General features: G+C 39.8%; 1 protein-coding gene across 1 annotated transcript; it reads left to right on the forward strand.

The window, feature by feature from the left end:
* The first annotated feature begins 4,870 nt into the window (after positions 1-4,870).
* On the forward strand, positions 4,871-17,105 carry LOC130185252 (myosin heavy chain, fast skeletal muscle-like). The gene is made up of 40 exons (XM_056401619.1): positions 4,871-4,918; positions 5,029-5,251; positions 5,517-5,660; positions 6,018-6,174; positions 6,299-6,326; positions 6,403-6,514; positions 6,603-6,695; positions 6,775-6,838; positions 6,961-7,059; positions 7,152-7,255; positions 7,341-7,479; positions 7,579-7,697; positions 7,792-7,941; positions 8,025-8,195; positions 8,291-8,594; positions 8,933-9,009; positions 9,100-9,187; positions 9,274-9,391; positions 9,509-9,632; positions 9,764-9,900; positions 10,028-10,283; positions 10,582-10,824; positions 10,918-11,094; positions 11,171-11,316; positions 11,825-11,915; positions 12,015-12,404; positions 12,524-12,650; positions 12,729-12,847; positions 13,146-13,342; positions 13,441-13,624; positions 13,719-13,884; positions 14,069-14,193; positions 14,305-14,613; positions 14,695-14,898; positions 14,987-15,112; positions 15,224-15,394; positions 15,481-15,585; positions 15,677-15,772; positions 15,896-16,027; positions 16,986-17,105. Exons 2-40 carry the CDS (start codon positions 5,048-5,050, stop codon positions 17,001-17,003), a joined length of 5,814 nt encoding a protein of 1,937 aa, XP_056257594.1. The 5' UTR covers positions 4,871-4,918; positions 5,029-5,047; the 3' UTR covers positions 17,004-17,105.
* Positions 17,106-18,800: the final 1,695 nt, after the last annotated feature.

An 18,800-nucleotide genomic window follows, 5' to 3' on the forward strand; every position in this document is an offset into this window, starting at 1 on the left:
TCCTGAATCCTGTCATTTTCTTTCTGATGATTAATTTATTGGGTTGCCCAGAAAAATATCTAGTCAAAAACAAAGTAGGATAAGTAGCCATCCTGTAATGTCTTCTGGTATAGTACAGTCTACCAATGTCAGTGTACGTACAAAAAATCTCGGAATATTGTGAAGCAGCTGCACAAAGTGGACAAAAATGTTTTGGATGCATTAAGCATACAAGTTGATTTGCAGTATTGTGCAAGAATAATATCTTGAGAGATTGTTCTGCTTTTGTTAAGTTGGTTTTCATTTTTAAAGCTTGGTTCCTACATTGACATGGTTGAGAAAGGAAAAAGGATGGGATAAAACAAGTCAGTCAAGTAGAAATGAAAATGGATCTGGAAGGATGACGCAGATACTGGTATTGCTGCACAATTCACCACAATAAATGTCCACACAAGAGCTGAAATGAACCTTGCCTTCTCACTCATTGTCTAGTACTAGCCAAAATGACATGAACGTATCTGCAGATAGCTTGTTTCAGACACTCATACAGATATTATATGGTCACCATTATTCTTCCTCTGTTGGGAGACTATTACATTTGTCCTCAACTATACTGCATGCAGAATAATGGAATTCTTATTTTAAGTTCCAAACATGCAAAAGAAAACTTTGTTTTTTCTCTCTAAATGAATCAGCTTCTGCCTAGGCAGACTCAGACCTGCACTGCATCAGTGCAATGCTCTATTTGGAAAGTCACAGGCAACAAATAGATATAGATTGCCAAGTCTTTGCACTATGTCTCCTGTAAGATATTGACTTGACTTGGAATCTTGGAGCAAAAATGTACAATTTCTGGATTTAACAGGAAATCAGATGCAGAAAAACACTTGGGAGACATCGAAAAGTTCAGAAAGGCAAAGTCTTCACTGAATAACCAGGTAGTCATACACAGATAGTCAGTCCAATTCAAGCAAACATTACCAGGCAGAGGAAACACATTAGGATGAAAGACAATATGGCAAGGGAAAAGGGATGAAAGTATATATACAGGGTTGATCAAGGGGCAGACTGGAGAAAGGATCCAGTGGACTTGTCTTGAAAGGCTCAATCTTGGAGATGTGGAAGGTCACGTACGGAGTAGAGCAGGCTAGGCTTTTCTTCATGTGAGTTGGCATAAGTGAACCAACACCTGAGTGGATGGCACTCTCTTGTTCGGGGAAGAATGGTGGTTGTTACCCGTAAACACACTGGAAAGGGGATAGACCCGTGGCCGAAACATGCAAGAGCGTGGAGTTCAGGTAGAGGGTTAGTGTGCCATTTAGGAAAAATGGTGGATAACAGAGAGACTAACTGTTACCGTTGGAGAAAGACAATATAGTGACAAAGTTGAGGCAGATGTACGGATGGACCAAGCAAGCTGCCGCATTGGAAGAGGGTGGAGCAAGACGTTGATGGGAAGTTTTGTTATAGGCACAAACAGGAGAGGTGGAGAATAATTTACCAGTGGCCTCTTCCAGAGAAGGCCACCAGAAACTGTTTGAGGAGACTGATGGTCCAATGCATGGTCCCCGGATGGCAACTGAGATTGGTGGAGTGCCCCAATTCCAACCCCCGTGAGCAAGGAGTTGCCGTGACAAAGAGGTGGTCAGGAGGACGCCCGTTGGGGGTCTACACCGCCTCTAACGCCTGTCTGACCACACCCTTGATGCCCCAAGTCACAGTTCCAATCACATAGGTCAGAGCAGGATGGTTGTGGTAGCCCTGGGGAAGTCGCCTGGCTCAAACTGGTGGGAGAGGGCATTTGGTTTAATGTTCCTGGAGCCAAGGTGAAGTTGAAACACCAGAAGCGCATTTCTCTTCGCTGGTCAACAACCAACTGCGCTCCCCTGCTGTCTTAATCACAGGAAGAGCAGATCTTTCTAAAAAACTTTTATTTTTAATTCATTAATTTGTAAATTAAAGCTTTTTATGTGTATATGGAGTCGTCACCTATGCCCCCCCCCCCCCCCCCCCATGATTATGGCATACTTTATTAACAGTTTCATCATGAGTAAATGATAAATAAAAAGATGACACGTTACGTTACCCTATGAGCGAGAGCGAAAGAGGAGTGACCAAAAAGCAAGTGTGTCCCGTTTTATTTCCCTCTTTCTCTCATTGACTGTCCAAAAGTTCTATTTACCACCATAAAAAGTAGCAGGATAAGACAGACTGTCTCTCTGTCGATCTCCTCCACTCTTAAATCACAATGCAGCACCTACACACAACAAGCAGCGCTTGATTACAATCAGCTGATCGGAGTGTGTGTGTGCGAGCATGTTGCAAGCATCAGTTATATGCGGTTAATCGTGTGAATCTGCGGCAGGGCAAATTAAATTTAGTATGAATTAAATACTAAAAATAATAAGTTACTACATTGATGGGAAAACAAGTCAAATATTGTCTTGACATTTGCAAAGGCATGAGCAATCGGTGATTGGTCTAATGATCATCGATCACCAATATCATTGTACATTGGCACAACCCAGAAACAGACCCATCTGTCATAGTTGGGCTGGCCATCAGAAGCACCAGGAGAATTTGGTGGGCCATTAGAGTGCCAAAATTTCCATAAATGTTTTTCATGTGTATCTCTTTAACGGCCCTCTCTACGTGCCTGTCTTTCACAGTGTGCAAAACATGCTGTGGGTCTGCACCGGGACTGGGCTCACTGGCAAATCAGAATATGTTATTGTTAGCTGACACAAGGTGAAGCATTGGAGCTGTGAATATTGTTCTTCTAAAAACAATATTTGCAGAGTTAAGTTTAGCCCCCAACCCCTCCTGGGCAACAACCGCTACAAATAGGATCTAATTCTGAGGTGAGAGACAAAGGCTGTGGGATAGTTGCCCTGCCACTCACACACACACACACACACACACACATACACACACACACACACACACACACACACACACATACACACACACTTACAGCATAACATACAGTATACCCATTCTTAGATTTATAAGAATATCAATTTTGAATTTTGAATGTCAAATCAGTATCATCTGATCATCTGCAGCAAAGAAAAAAACTGAAAAGAGTAATGAAAAAGACTAGTGTTGGTTACTTGGGCACTTTAAGAACTCAAACCATCTGCTCAAATCACTATGTGCTCTAAGAGGCAACTCAAAACGAGTCAAAATAAGTTAAAGTTGAGAAAACTCTTAAAATACTATCTGAAATGTATTAAGTTTTTCTACTTTCAAGTATGTTTTATGTGGTCTGCTACTCTGACTCAAAAATGCTCTAATAGACATAAGCCCTCAAGATTTGCCAGGACTGGTATCATGCCTCTTTAATACATGACACCTCCTATGAAGCAGTTGGACAAGGTTCATTTTTCCTTGTGTGGAAATTATTTTGGGCCTGATCTCAAACAAGTTGCCAACTGTTTTCATGTCCATTTAGGGAGTTATATGAAGGGCAAATTAACTTGTATGGATAATTAATTTTAATACAGGAATATAAGATGTGCCAGTGTCCTGTAACTGTACACCACTAACATTTGGGGAAATTCCAAAACTAAGCTCCTCTTGAAAAACATTGACTGAATGCAATTCCTATTAATAAAGTGCTTTGATGTTTATTGTGATCAAGTACTGCAAAATCGCAACAGTAAACTTCATGGTAGAGACTTTAAGGTATTCTGTAGGTATTATTGATTATTGATTATTTTAATGAGCACAATGGCAAATGCAGTGTTATTATTGTCAAACATTATTAAGCACAATATTTAATGCAACCTCTTAAATTATGTTTAAGATATATTATCTTGTAAATATCATCATATCATCATATGCTGATAATGTCAAATATTGATGTCACTTAGGGGTGAATGTTCTTTCATTTCAGAGATTTGCAAATGTGCAAGTCTCTTGCAACTGAATATCAATGGAATTTGGAAGACTTACCAAGTCCAAGCTACTCATGAAATTTAAAAAAAGACTGTTAATGTTCACAACAGCTTTCAACTTTGATGTTGTGTAAATCAAGTATAACATAATTTGTAGCTTTAATTCTTCTTTTATTACAGTAGGGACACAGTTTACTCATTGTTAACATACCTGGTGCAAGCATTAATTCATATTTTAAATTTTAACACCTACATTGTGTTGGTCATATCAAAGTTAACATCAAATCAAATCAAATCAAATCAAATCAATTGGTATAACATCATGATGTAAACTGTAATTTCTGTGTTTAGTAACAAAGAATTATGTATATCACTTCCTTAAACATCACTGCCACTAAATAAGCTGCAGAATGAAAAGAGGCCATGACCAAACTGAGAAAGAGACTACTGCTGACCAGGCACTGCCGGCCTCTATAAATGAGGCAGCAATGGACAAGCATGAGCTGATAGGCATCCAACGCAGGTGAGTGTATGCTCTGTAACCTCAGTTTGCAATGCTTTTGATTAGCTAGTAAAGTAATTGTGTTGCTAATTACTTATGCATATTGAGTTATCTTTCAAGTATAGGTATCAGATGATGGTTATATTTTATGGCATATTAAAGCAGTCTTGGGTGGGAAAAAATTATTTTAAAGCAATTTTCTTAATATAAAAAATAATTTCTTCCAAGAAGAAAAAATAACACAATTAATTAGTTCACCCAGTTCACATCTTGTGATCAAGACTAATACGACAGTATATTTGTGAAGGGCAATTGAATGGATGGGAGAGTATTGAACTGAGTATTGAAATGGACAGAGTGTTTATTAGGTTTGAAAACTTTTTCACCCTCTGATGTTCTTGAATTGACTGAATTTCCACAACTAAATTTAAATGAAAAACCAACTAAACTTTTTGTGCTCATGTTTAATTATCTTTTCATAGCATCTTGAGACTCCTCCAGAGACTACACCACTCAGTCTTTTTTGAAACGAGCTGAGGTAGGAGATGTCACCATAACAAACACATGAAATTGCCAATATCAGATGGAAAATGCACCAAAGAAATTCCATGTTGATATGTTAACTATTGTGGACTCTCATTTTTTCAGTCTCGACTAAAGTGCCACCATGAGCACAGATGCGGAAATGGAGCAATATGGCCCGGCGGCCATCTACCTCCGGAAGCCAGAGAGAGAGAGGATTGAGGCACAAACCACGCCTTTTGATGCCAAAACTGCCTACTTTGTGGCTGATGCTGATGAGATGTACCTCAAGGGTAAACTTGTGAAGAAAGAGGGTGGCAAAGCCACAGTTGAGACAGATACAGGAAAGGTAGGTGATTAATTATACAATTATGCAATAATCATACAAATGGAATTGAAAATTTTACTTTTTTAATAAAAACATTGCAATCTGTTTCAATAATGAACATTTAATTGAAAAGGTATCTGAGTAAAGCATTTACTGAAGGATTCATTTATAATTGTGTGTTTTAAATTCGAACTGTCACTGTGAACTAAAATGCCATCCATTCTATCAACTTGTTGATTAAAAGAATATTTTTCAGTAAAAATGTTTTGCTGTATTCCCTTTTCAGACTGTCACTGTAAAAGAGGACGACATCCATCAAAGGAACCCTCCAAAGTTTGACAAAATTGAGGACATGGCCATGATGACCCACCTCAATGAGCCTTGCGTGTTGTATAACCTCAAAGATCGTTATGCATCATGGATGATCTATGTGAGTTTCCACTATAATACATATTTCAAGTTGTTTCATACAGTTTATGCAATGCTCTCCCTTTTTCTTTGTCATCACTAAACTCATAGGACATCTTTTTAAAGCAGCTAAAAACATTTTTGTTCAGACAGGCTTTTGGTTAGCTTGTCTGAGCAGCTGCTCCATTTTATTCCATTGGTTTTTATGGCCTGTTTCCCTGTCTGTGTTTGGAACTTTTGTACATTTTGATTCATTAAAGCATTTTGTATCTGTGAATAGTGCTAGCCAATAAATAAACTTTAATTATGTACCTACTTACTTACACTACACTTTATGTATATGTTTACCTAACACTATTTATACTCTCTACTTTTACAGACCTACTCTGGGTTGTTCTGTGTTGTCGTGAATCCCTACAAGTGGCTTCCTGTATATGATGCTGTTGTTGTGGGTGCATACAGAGGCAAGAAGAGGATTGAGGCACCACCCCACATCTTCTCCATCTCTGACAATGCCTATCAGGCCATGCACACTGGTAAATTAAAGTTCAAAATGTTTAAGTTTCTATGTATAGAGAACTGGAATTCAACTTAAGCAAAACCTTTCTGAAGGAACAAGGAAAAAGGAACTCATGTGAAGTATGCATGTTTGTATTTCAGATCGTGAGAACCAGTCTGTCCTGATTACGTGAGTATAGCACAAAATGTTGTGTTAAATCTTTGTAAAGAAACACAATCTTGATAATGTGCCCCTTCTACCTCAGTGGAGAATCCGGTGCAGGAAAGACTGTCAACACCAAGCGTGTCATCCAGTATTTTGCAACAATTGCAGCTCTTGGAGCGAAGAAGGCTGAGGCAACCCCTGGCAAGATGCAGGTAAAATTGGTTGTTTAACATTAACGGTTTTGACAGAGAAAAGTTATTTTGGATGTTTAGCTCATGTAACTCTAATCTTCTCCTACAGGGCTCCCTTGAGGACCAAATTGTTGCAGCCAACCCTCTGCTGGAGGCCTATGGTAATGCCAAGACTGTGAGGAATGACAACTCCTCTCGTTTTGTAAGTAATACAGGAAATATATTTTTCTTTTCTTGCTAAACTATAAAAAATCAATGTTATCAATAATCTGTCTCTCTAGGGTAAATTTATCAGAATCCACTTTGGTTCTGCTGGAAAGCTGTCTTCAGCTGATATTGAAACATGTAAGTTCCAAAGAAGGTGTAAGTCAAGATTCCTGTGAACTAACATGTGGTCTTTGATGATCTAAAACCACTATATTATAAGAAGTAATCACATATTATCCAATTGAATTTGCTACTCTTAGATCTGCTGGAGAAGTCTCGTGTCACCTTCCAGTTGTCTGCTGAAAGGAGCTACCATATCTTCTATCAGCTGATGACAGGCCACAAGCCTGAGCTTCTGGGTATGTTAAAAGATGTCTTGAACTTAAAATTCTGACAAAACTACAAACAGTATCAAAAGAAAACCTCATGAATTTTGTGTTCGCCCTTCTAGAGGCTCTTCTGATCACCACCAACCCCTATGACTATCATATGATCAGTCAGGGTGAAATCACTGTCAAAAGCATTGATGATGTGGAGGAGTTCATTGCAACAGATGTAAGTCAACAAATTAGTTAAATAAAGAGTATAATGAGGGAATGAGGGAATATTTACTGATAACTTTACTTCATTTCCACTGCAGACTGCCATTGACATCTTAGGTTTCACTGCTGAGGAGAAATTGGGCATCTACAAGCTCACTGGTGCTGTGATGCATCATGGCAACATGAAATTCAAGCAGAAGCAGCGTGAGGAGCAGGCTGAACCTGATGGCAATGAGGGTAATAATCGAAATAATACCACACTCATGTAAGTTTTCCAATCGGAAAATACTATTCAAGTCCATGTGTACTTAGCACTCTTGTCCACCTTTCCTTTAGAGGCTGATAAAATCGCTTACCTCTTGGGCCTGAACTCAGCTGATATGCTGAAAGCCCTGTGCTACCCAAGAGTCAAGGTCGGAAATGAGATGGTGACCAAAGGTCAGACCGTTCCACAGGTACAAAAAAAAGAGTAAATGTGAAACATCAACAAATATCAAAGAGTGGTTAGAAATCCAAGCAGGGTTTTCAAAATGTTGCCATTGTTTTTAGGTCAACAATTCCGTTAGTGCTCTGTGCAAGTCGATCTATGAGAAAATGTTCTTGTGGATGGTCATCCGTATCAATGAGATGCTGGACACAAAGCAGCCAAGACAGTACTTCATCGGGGTGTTGGATATCGCTGGATTTGAGATCTTTGATGTGAGTGATCAGAAAAACATCTAAGCAGTATTACATATGAAAATGATAAAACAAAGCATTTGAATATATTTCTGTAATTACAGTTCAACAGCTTGGAGCAACTCTGCATCAACTTCACCAATGAGAAACTGCAACAGTTTTTCAACCACCACATGTTTGTCCTGGAGCAAGAGGAGTACAAGAAAGAAGGCATTGAATGGGAGTTCATTGACTTCGGTATGGACTTGGCTGCCTGCATTGAGCTTATTGAGAAGGTAAGTGGCCATTTGGGTATATATTGTTAATTTTTTCATGTGCAAATGGTAGCTTCCACAGTCTAATTTCAATATGAAATGTAAATTCTTCTTAGCCAATGGGCATCTTCTCCATCCTTGAAGAGGAGTGCATGTTTCCCAAGGCCTCAGACACAACTTTCAAGAACAAGCTGCATGATCAGCATCTTGGCAAAACCAAGGCCTTTGAGAAGCCAAAACCTGCAAAGGGCAAGGCTGAGGCTCACTTTTCCCTGGTGCACTATGCTGGTACAGTGGACTACAATATCAGTGGCTGGCTGGACAAGAACAAGGACCCCCTGAACGACTCAGTTGTTCAGCTCTACCAGAAGTCTTCAAACAAACTCCTGGCCTTCCTTTATGCAGCTCATGCTGGTGACGGTAAGAAATAAGAGTAGCAGAGTAATCAGAAGCGCTAATATTCTGCATAGATTCTATGATTCATTCTCCTAAACTACTGTATGGATACTGCAGATCAACTGAAGTAGGAACTATTTTCTATCTTATTAATGGTGCATTAATAGTAAAGGATGAAGGATGAAGTAGATTTTTTGGTAAGCTTTAAACATTTAATCAGTATTTCCAGTTTGTTAAAAAGTTACTGCACAACGTGCAGCGAGTTTGCAGTCATATATAAAAATTGTGAATTAAACTTAAAACAATTATGACATCATAAGTTGTTCAGTCTCATGAATAAAATGTAATGTTTTACAATGCAGAAGCTGCTGGTGGCGGCGGTAAGAAGGGTGGTAAGAAGAAGGGTGGTTCCTTCCAGACTGTGTCTGCTCTTTTCAGAGTAGGTATTGTTTCACAACATTATTTCAACGGTTAAACACCTCATATTAATATCATGTTTGACCTATTATCTTATAATTGTGATCCACAGGAGAACTTGGGCAAACTGATGACCAACTTGAGGAGCACTCATCCTCACTTTGTGCGTTGCCTGATTCCCAATGAAACCAAGACCCCAGGTAAGAATCCCAGAGACCTGCTTTTTGAATTTTATGTTACACTGTGTTACAAAGAAACATTTTAAAATGTATTCATTTACTCTCAGGTCTTATGGAGAACTTCTTGGTCATCCACCAACTGAGGTGTAACGGTGTGCTGGAAGGCATCAGAATCTGCAGAAAGGGCTTCCCCAGCAGAATCCTCTATGGTGACTTCAAGCAGAGGTGTCTACAGTTTTCATTATATGAAAGTCAGGCTCATTTCAGATGAGGCATTGTGATGGTTAACACAAGGAAGATATGAAAGGAAAATACAAGTAACAATATCATTTTGTCTTGTAGATACAAAGTATTGAATGCCAGTGTCATCCCTGAGGGACAGTTCATTGACAACAAGAAAGCTTCAGAGAAGCTGCTGGGATCCATTGATGTGGACCACACTCAGTACAAGTTCGGGCACACAAAGGTTCATTCTCACAACTTCATCACTAGTGTACTCTGTACTACTGTTCTTGCAGAAAATATTCACAAATTTTTACTTATGGAGTCATCCTTTTGTATCAATATTTATTATGATTACCTTGATTTGACCCATAGGTGTTCTTCAAAGCTGGTCTGCTGGGTGCCCTGGAGGAGATGAGAGATGACAAACTGGCTACATTGGTAACCATGACTCAGGCTCTCTGCAGAGGATACCTCATGAGGAAGGAGTTTGTTAAGATGATGGAGAGGAGGTAGAATTATCATACATTACTAAAAACTGTACTGTCCAATTATATAGATATTTTTCTTCAGTTGTCATCCTCAGCAATTCCATGAAACCATATTGCATATTACATTATCTGTAAATATATTTTCCAGGGAATCCATCTTCAGCATCCAGTACAATATCCGTTCATTCATGAATGTGAAAAATTGGCCATGGATGAACCTGTACTTCAAAATCAAGCCTCTTTTGAAGAGTGCTGAGACTGAGAAGGAGCTCCAACAGATGAAGGAGAATTATGAGAAGATGCAATCAGACCTGGCTACTGCCCTGGCCAAGAAGAAGGAACTGGAGGAAAAGATGGTTTCCCTGCTGCAGGAGAAGAATGACCTGCAACTGCAAGTGGCTTCGGTGAATACAATATTATATATACACATATAGTTTCTTGGATCACTAATAATTTAGTTGTATACAGTGCTTATTTAGTAATTTAGACAAACTCATAATCCATAAATCACACCTGTGGAGTTATTGGTAGACCAAATATTACATTGTGTACATGTTTTATCGTTGTCTTCTGTTTGTATATGTAACAATTGAAAAATGTTCACATTAACTAAATGAATAATTAGCAAACACCAATGAATAATAAAACCTCAAGCATAAAATAACAACAAATTATCCTATTCTATGTTAAAATACACTATAGGAAGTTGAGAACCTATCAGATGCTGAGGAAAGGTGTGAAGGGCTCATTAAGAGCAAGATCCAGCTTGAGGCCAAACTCAAAGAGACAACTGAGAGACTGGAGGATGAAGAGGAAATCAATGCTGAGCTGACTGCCAAGAAGAGGAAGCTGGAGGATGAATGCTCTGAGCTGAAGAAGGACATTGATGACTTGGAGCTCACCTTGGCTAAAGTGGAGAAGGAGAAACATGCCACAGAGAACAAGGTTCAGTTCATTTAAGTCAAAACTTAAATATATGTACATTCATTTTTTAGATATCTGGTTCACATTCAAATGTGCCTTTCATACAATTTTCAGGTGAAAAACCTCACAGAGGAGATGGCATCTCAAGATGAGTCTATTGCCAAATTAACCAAGGAGAAGAAGGCACTCCAAGAGGCCCACCAGCAAACACTGGATGATCTCCAGGCAGAGGAAGACAAAGTCAACACTCTGACCAAGGCCAAGACAAAGCTGGAACAGCAAGTGGACGATGTAAGTAAACAATTGCTTTGCGCCTCTTTCGTGATGTTTTATTGTTCAGTTATAATTGACAAGTGCTATGTCTTAGCTTGAGGGATCACTGGAGCAAGAGAAGAAGCTCCGCATGGACCTTGAGAGAGCCAAGAGGAAGCTTGAGGGAGATCTGAAACTGGCCCAGGAATCCATCATGGATCTGGAGAATGACAAGCAGCAATCTGATGAGAAAATCAAGAAGTAGGTATTGCTTTGTTTTAACCCTCTTTTGAATATCAGACAAATTGCACACTAAGAACTCCATAAATGCTGATCCCACAGTCAATTAAGCAATTTAATCCAAACTGAAACGTCTAAATTTACTGGATAGATTGCTTTATGTGTTTAAGACAAAATACCTGCCAACCCACTGATATTCCCATCTGCCTCAACTAGTACTTGGTGCTAATTAGTGTTTGGTGCTAAATAGTAAATAATACAATATCAAAAGATACAACTAAAAAAGTGAACATGGTATACAATATACCTGCAGCACATCAGCTTGTTAGTAATGTCATTAGTAATGTGAGCATGTTGGCATTTACTTCAAAGCATAGTTGTGCCCAATTAAAGCCTCAAGTAGCCACTATCAGGGCTGTAATCTTATTAGATTACTGAACCTTATCCTTTTTACTTCCAACACAAGGCACTGCATTTGAGTCAGAACATCAACAATAACACTGAAGATGCTCTTTATTTCCTATTACAGGAAGGAGTTTGAGACCAGTCAGCTCCTAAGCAAGATTGAGGATGAACAGTCACTTGGTGCTCAGCTACAGAAGAAGATCAAAGAGCTCCAGGTAACATAGTTGATTTACATATCAGAACCAGTGAAATCATAAAGAACAAATGACATTCTGGTTAATGAGTCTTTTTAATATTGCTACTATCAAATGTAGGCTCGCATTGAGGAGCTGGAGGAAGAGATTGAAGCTGAGAGGGCTGCTCGGGCTAAGGTTGAGAAGCAGAGGGCTGACCTCTCCAGGGAGCTGGAGGAGATCAGTGAGAGGCTTGAAGAAGCTGGTGGAGCAACAGCCGCTCAGATTGAGATGAACAAGAAGCGTGAGGCTGAGTTCCAGAAGCTGCGTCGTGACCTTGAAGAGTCAACCCTGCAGCATGAATCTACCGCATCAGCTCTTCGCAAGAAGCAGGCTGATAGTGTTGCAGAGCTGGGAGAGCAGATTGACAACCTCCAGCGTGTCAAGCAGAAGCTGGAGAAGGAGAAGAGCGAGTACAAGATGGAGATTGACGACCTCTCCAGCAACATGGAGGCTGTCGCCAAATCTAAGGTTAGTTGCTTGTTGAAGTGAGGGGTTTGCCTTTTATCATGCACAGAAATATGAGCTGTAAGTACAAAGTATTGCAGTAGCTGGGAGAAACGGACAGCTGTCATGTTTTGTTGTTGCAGGGGAACTTGGAGAAAATGTGCAGAACTCTTGAGGACCAGCTGAGTGAGCTCAAAGCCAAAAATGATGAGAATGTTCGCCAGTTGAATGACATTAATGCACATAAGGCAAGACTGCAGACAGAGAATGGTGAGTCACCCTTGATAAAAACTGGTCGGTGGGTGGGTTAATCAGTTTTTATAATGCCATTTATATAATGTCCTTCAGGTGAGTTTTCTCGCCAGCTTGAGGAGAAGGAAGCTCTTGTTTCCCAACTGACCAGGGGCAAGCAGGCCTTCACTCAGCAGATTGAGGAGCTCAAGAGACACATTGAGGAGGAAGTCAAGGTACACATTTCCTATTATTGGGTCTTAAAAGCAGCCGAATGGAGCCCTCCTTTTCGCATGTAGTCATTAAAAAATACATACAATTTATATTGTAACACTATTAAAAAGTCAAAACTCAGTCATCTTTAGGGTCCCACAGTAAAAGTATCCATACAGACATACTGCTATTATTGTTGACTGAAATCTTCTTATGAATTACATTTCAGATAATGAAAAGACAGATAAATGTTACTTGATAACTAACTAAATCAACATGCTACTTCATTGGTAAGTTAAAATGTTTTGTCATGTTCAACAGGCCAAGAATGCTCTGGCCCATGGTGTTCAGTCAGCCCGCCATGACTGCGATCTGCTCAGAGAGCAGTTTGAGGAGGAGCAGGAGGCCAAGGCTGAGCTGCAGCGAGGAATGTCCAAGGCCAACAGCGAGGTGGCTCAGTGGAGAACCAAATATGAGACTGATGCTATCCAGCGCACTGAGGAACTGGAGGAGGCTAAGTACGTAACTACCTGTTCAATGTTTTAATTCGTTTTCCTTAAATTTATTTGTTCAAATTAACAATAGAAATTAACAAATTAATTATTCATCATTACAGGAAAAAGCTTGCCCAGCGCCTGCAGGACGCTGAGGAATCCATTGAGGCTGTCAACTCTAAGTGTGCGTCTTTGGAGAAGACCAAGCAGAGGCTGCAGGGTGAGGTGGAGGACCTCATGATTGATGTGGAGAGAGCAAATAGTCTGGCTGCCAACCTTGACAAGAAGCAGAGGAACTTTGATAAGGTAAATATTTCAACTGGAAATCAAAACCAATTTTATCTGAAGAACAGATACCTGAAGTAGTAATCAATCATTTAATTAACCTATACAAATCTAGGTCCTTGCAGAATGGAAACAGAAGTATGAGGAGGGCCAGGCAGAGCTGGAAGGAGCCCAGAAGGAGGCTCGCTCTCTCAGCACTGAACTGTTCAAGATGAAGAACTCTTATGAGGAGGCTCTGGATCACCTGGAGACCATGAAGAGAGAGAACAAGAACCTGCAGCGTATGCTAATCTCACTGGATTTAATGTGACTGTTATAGCAATTCTTTTACCTTCTGTGGTAGTTTATGAGTTTTTCTCAGGGTAAAAGCCTTGACACATAAATGGTATGTGTCTAGATTTAATGTATACTGCATACAGTATTAAGTCTGAGTTACTCTAACTTTTTGTTTTGGTTGCTCAATAGAGGAGATCTCAGACCTGACTGAACAGATTGGTGAGACTGGAAAGAGCATCCATGAGCTGGAGAAATCCAAGAAGACTGTGGAGACTGAGAAGACTGAAATTCAATCAGCGCTGGAGGAAGCTGAAGTAACACGGATAAAAATTATTGTCAAATTAAATCAATTTAGTCCAAGTCTACTGTATTGAAGTGTTCTCTCTAGCAAGTTTTATTAACATGACTGTTTAAAATAATCTCAGGGCACACTGGAGCATGAGGAGGCCAAGATTCTCCGTGTTCAGCTTGAGCTCAACCAGGTCAAGGGTGAGGTTGACAGGAAGCTGGCAGAGAAGGATGAGGAGATGGAGCAGATCAAGAGGAACAGCCAGAGGGTGATGGACTCCATGCAGAGCAATCTTGACTCAGAGGTCAGGAGCAGAAATGATGCCCTGAGAGTCAAGAAGAAGATGGAGGGAGACCTGAATGAGATGGAGATTCAGCTGAGCCATGCCAACAGGCAGGCTGCTGAAGCACAGAAACAACTGAGGAATGTCCAGGGACAGCTCAAGGTAAGGATTATATGATCATCTTATTAAAATAAACAACTACAAAAACTCAGAAATCTCATTGTTTTTTTCTCTTGTTATCAGGATGCCCTACTGCACCTTGATGATGCTGTCAGAGGACAGGAAGACATGAAGGAGCAGGTTGTCATGGTGGAGCGCAGAAATGGCCTGATGGTTGCTGAGATTGAGGAGCTGAGAGCCGCTCTGGAGCAGACAGAGAGAGGACGCAAAGTGGCTGAGCAGGAGTTGGTTGATGCTAGTGAGCGTGTCGGACTGCTTCATTCTCAGGTTTCTTTCTATTCATTATAAAAATATTAGTGTTCTTGAAAATACATTATATACATTATATTAAACATGACTTGTCTTAAACATTCAGAACACCAGTCTTCTGAACACCAAGAAGAAGATGGAGGCTGACCTTGTGCAAGTTCAGAGTGAAGTGGATGATGCCATTCAGGAAGCAAGAAATGCTGAGGAGAAGGCCAAAAAGGCCATCACTGATGTGAGTTTACATCTCAAGAAATGCTTAATGTGGTCTTCATTTATGTGTTCAACAAGTGCTGTGAAGGATTTTTTAGATGAAAGTATAATTACAGACCAGTTATCATTTCAGGCTGCCATGATGGCTGAGGAGCTGAAGAAGGAGCAGGATACCAGTGCTCACCTGGAGAGGATGAAGAAGAACCTGGAGGTCACAGTCAAGGACCTGCAGCATCGTCTGGATGAGGCTGAGAACCTCGCCATGAAGGGTGGCAAGAAGCAGCTCCAGAAACTGGAGACCAGGGTATGAATACATATACTTTAAATGTTCATTATAAACAAAGAATGAGGATTCACCTTTTTGATGAATCATTTACCATCATGCCACAGGTCCGTGAACTGGAAGCTGAAGTTGACGCTGAGCAGAGACGAGGAAGTGATGCTGTGAAAGGTGTCCGCAAATATGAGAGAAGAGTGAAGGAGTTGACCTACCAGGTAATGTCTGTTAAACCTAAAAACTACTGTGAGTTCTTAATTTCTTTATTCTGTCTCTGTACTTCCTGGTAACAATTCTTAATTTGTACAGACTGAGGAGGACAAGAAGAATGTGCACAGACTCCAGGATCTGGTGGACAAGCTGCAGCTCAAAGTCAAGGCTTACAAGAGACAGGCTGAGGAGGCTGTGAGTCAAATGTTTTGTTATATGACACTTTGGAAAGTAGCACAAATCGATAATGACATAAAGAAACCACACATTGAATATTTAAACAAAATAAAACATACTGCGTCTCGCAACCCTTCACAGGAGGAGCAGGCAAACACCCACCTGTCCAGACTAAGAAAGGTTCAGCATGAGATGGAAGAAGCTCAGGAGCGCGCTGACATCGCTGAGTCCCAAGTTAACAAGCTGAGAGCCAAGAGCCGTGATACTGGAAAGGTAAGTCAGGTGATTATATTTTACACAAAATTACTATCTGGCAATGTGTTGACATTCCCAGCCATGTGTACTCAATAGTCTTTACTACATTATTAAGTGAGTATCCAGTACTCATAGGTCAGAACACAACCAGCTTCAGGTTGTCAAACTCTGCCTTCATTTAAATCCCAATGACGTGTGAGTATCTTGCACAGCTGTGACCCTATCATTCTGACGAAATCAAGTAGACAAAAGTTCAAGCTACAGCAGGTGTCTCCAGAACCACATTTTGCCATAATTTTACAAACAAACACACACACGCACACGCGCGCGCACACACACACACATACACACACACACACGCGCACGCATGCGCGCGCGCACACACACACACACACACACACATACACACACACACACACACACACACACACACACACAGACACACACACACACACACACACACACACACACACACATACACACACATACACATACACAGAATTTCACTGGTAGATACAGCATGACATACAGCATACCCATTCTTAGATTTATAAGAACATCAATTTTGAATTTTGAAACAGTGAGCTAACGTCATTAAAAAGAGTAATGTAAAATACTAGCTTTGGTTACTTGGGCACTTTAAGAACTCAAACCATCTTCTCAAATCATTATGTGCTCTAAGATGCAACTCAAAATGAGTCAACATAAGTTACGAGAAAACTCCTAACCTACTATCTGACCTGTTTTAAGTTTTTCTACTTTCAAGTATGTTTCTGACACATACACGGACACATACACACACACACACACACAGACACACACACACACACACACACACCCACACACACACACACACACGCACAGACTATTGTGAAAACAATATAAGCCATGATGTTGCAGCTAGTAATGAAATAGAACTTGATTCCTAAATTTGAATATTTAAAATTGTTAATTGATTTTCCCCTCTTTTTTTTAGTCTGAGTCTGCTGAGTAAGAGTCACCATCCAGTTGATGCCTTTCAACAGAGTTCATAAAATATGAACCGATGGTTGGGGCCTCTTTAACTTTTCAATAAAGATGCTGATTGTCCTCACTATCCTGAATCCTGTCATTTTCTTTCTGATGATTAATTTATTGGGTTGCCCAGAAAAATATCTAGTCAAAAACAAAGTAGGATAAGTAGCCATCCTGTAATGCCTTCTGGTATAGTACAGTTTGACACACTGTACCAATGTCAGTGTTCGTACAAAATATCTTGAAATGAAGCAAAAGTACAAAGCTGCACAAAATGGGATGAGGAAGCAAGTAGATGTAAAATATGCAACATTGTGGAACAATAATATCTTGAGGATATCTTGACTAATTTTGAAAGCTCAGTTCCTACATCGCTCACATGGTTTGAGAAAGAAAAAAGGACAGGGTGAAGCAAGTCAAGTAGAAATGAAAATGGAAGTGGAGGGATGAAGCAGATACTGGTATTGCTGCACAATTAACCAACACAATAAATGTCAACTAAAGAGCTGAAATTAATCTTGCCTTCTCACTTATTGTCCAGTATTGACCAAAACGACATGAACCCATCTGTGGGCAGATTGGTTCAGACACTCATACAGATATTATATGGTCAACATTATTCTTCTTCTGTTGGGAGACTATTACATTATGATTTTGTATTTGTCCTACATTATACTACATGCAGTACAATGGAATTGATATCATAAGTTCCAGTGTAAAAGAAAAAATATATTTTTTCTAAAATGAATACATTTCAGCAGAATAAGATTCTGTTCTGGACTCCAATAAAGGCTCATGGCTAACCTGCATCCATTTTAATGCTCTATTTGGAAAGTGCCAGGCGACAAATAGTTACAGGTTGCCAAGTCATGCAAGTCTTTGCACCATGTGTCTTGGAAGAAATCAAAGCTTGTGGAATCTTGGAGCAGAAAGAGGTCTCTCCACTCAAGCTTTTGATGACTCTTCATCTTCTAGCCCTGTGGGCTTTCCAGGGAGGGATACTTGGATTTTTCATCACCTGTAACCTCCTGAGGGGAATATATGGTGTACAGTAAACATGTCCATGTCACATAAGCGGCAAAAGAAATTAACACCACCAGTGCAGCAAAGGGGATTTCTTCCCATAGCACAAACTCCAAACCCCGATGTCAAAGGAACAATATTGTAACTAATGGGTCTAAGTAATGATCACCTTTTTATTTAATCAATATTTAGATTTGATGAGCATCCAGGTTGTCTTCCATGTAAATTGTAATCATATTCCATTATAAAAAGCAAACTCTCTTGATAAAAATGTCTTTTTCACTCTCTCTCTTACAAACAAACACACACATGCATTCGTGTATGGATGCAATAACACACGCACACACTCGCATACACACACATACACACACAGACCCATCCTTAGATTTACATGAACAACTTGAAACAAGTCAGTATTAGCTAAGAAAAAAAGTTAAGAAAACTGTTAACCTACTTTTTATTAATTTATTGTTTTTATCCTTTGTGTTATGTTTTCTACGGTCTGCCAGTTTGACTCAAAAAAGCACTACTGGACATAATGCCCTCAAGATTTGACAGGACACCTAAATCATGCTTCTTTAACAGATGACACCTCCTATCAAATGTAGCAAGCGCAATTTGCCTTGGGTGAAACTTATTTTTGGGCCTGATCTCAAACAAGTTGCCAACTGTTTTCATGCCCATTTAGAGATTTATATATATATATATATATATATATAACGGGTGATTGAACTTTTATGGATAATTAATTTTA

The sequence above is a fragment of the Seriola aureovittata genome, chromosome 17 (assembly GCF_021018895.1).
Source record: "Seriola aureovittata isolate HTS-2021-v1 ecotype China chromosome 17, ASM2101889v1, whole genome shotgun sequence".
In the NCBI taxonomy this organism is placed as follows: Eukaryota; Metazoa; Chordata; class Actinopteri; order Carangiformes; family Carangidae; genus Seriola; species Seriola aureovittata.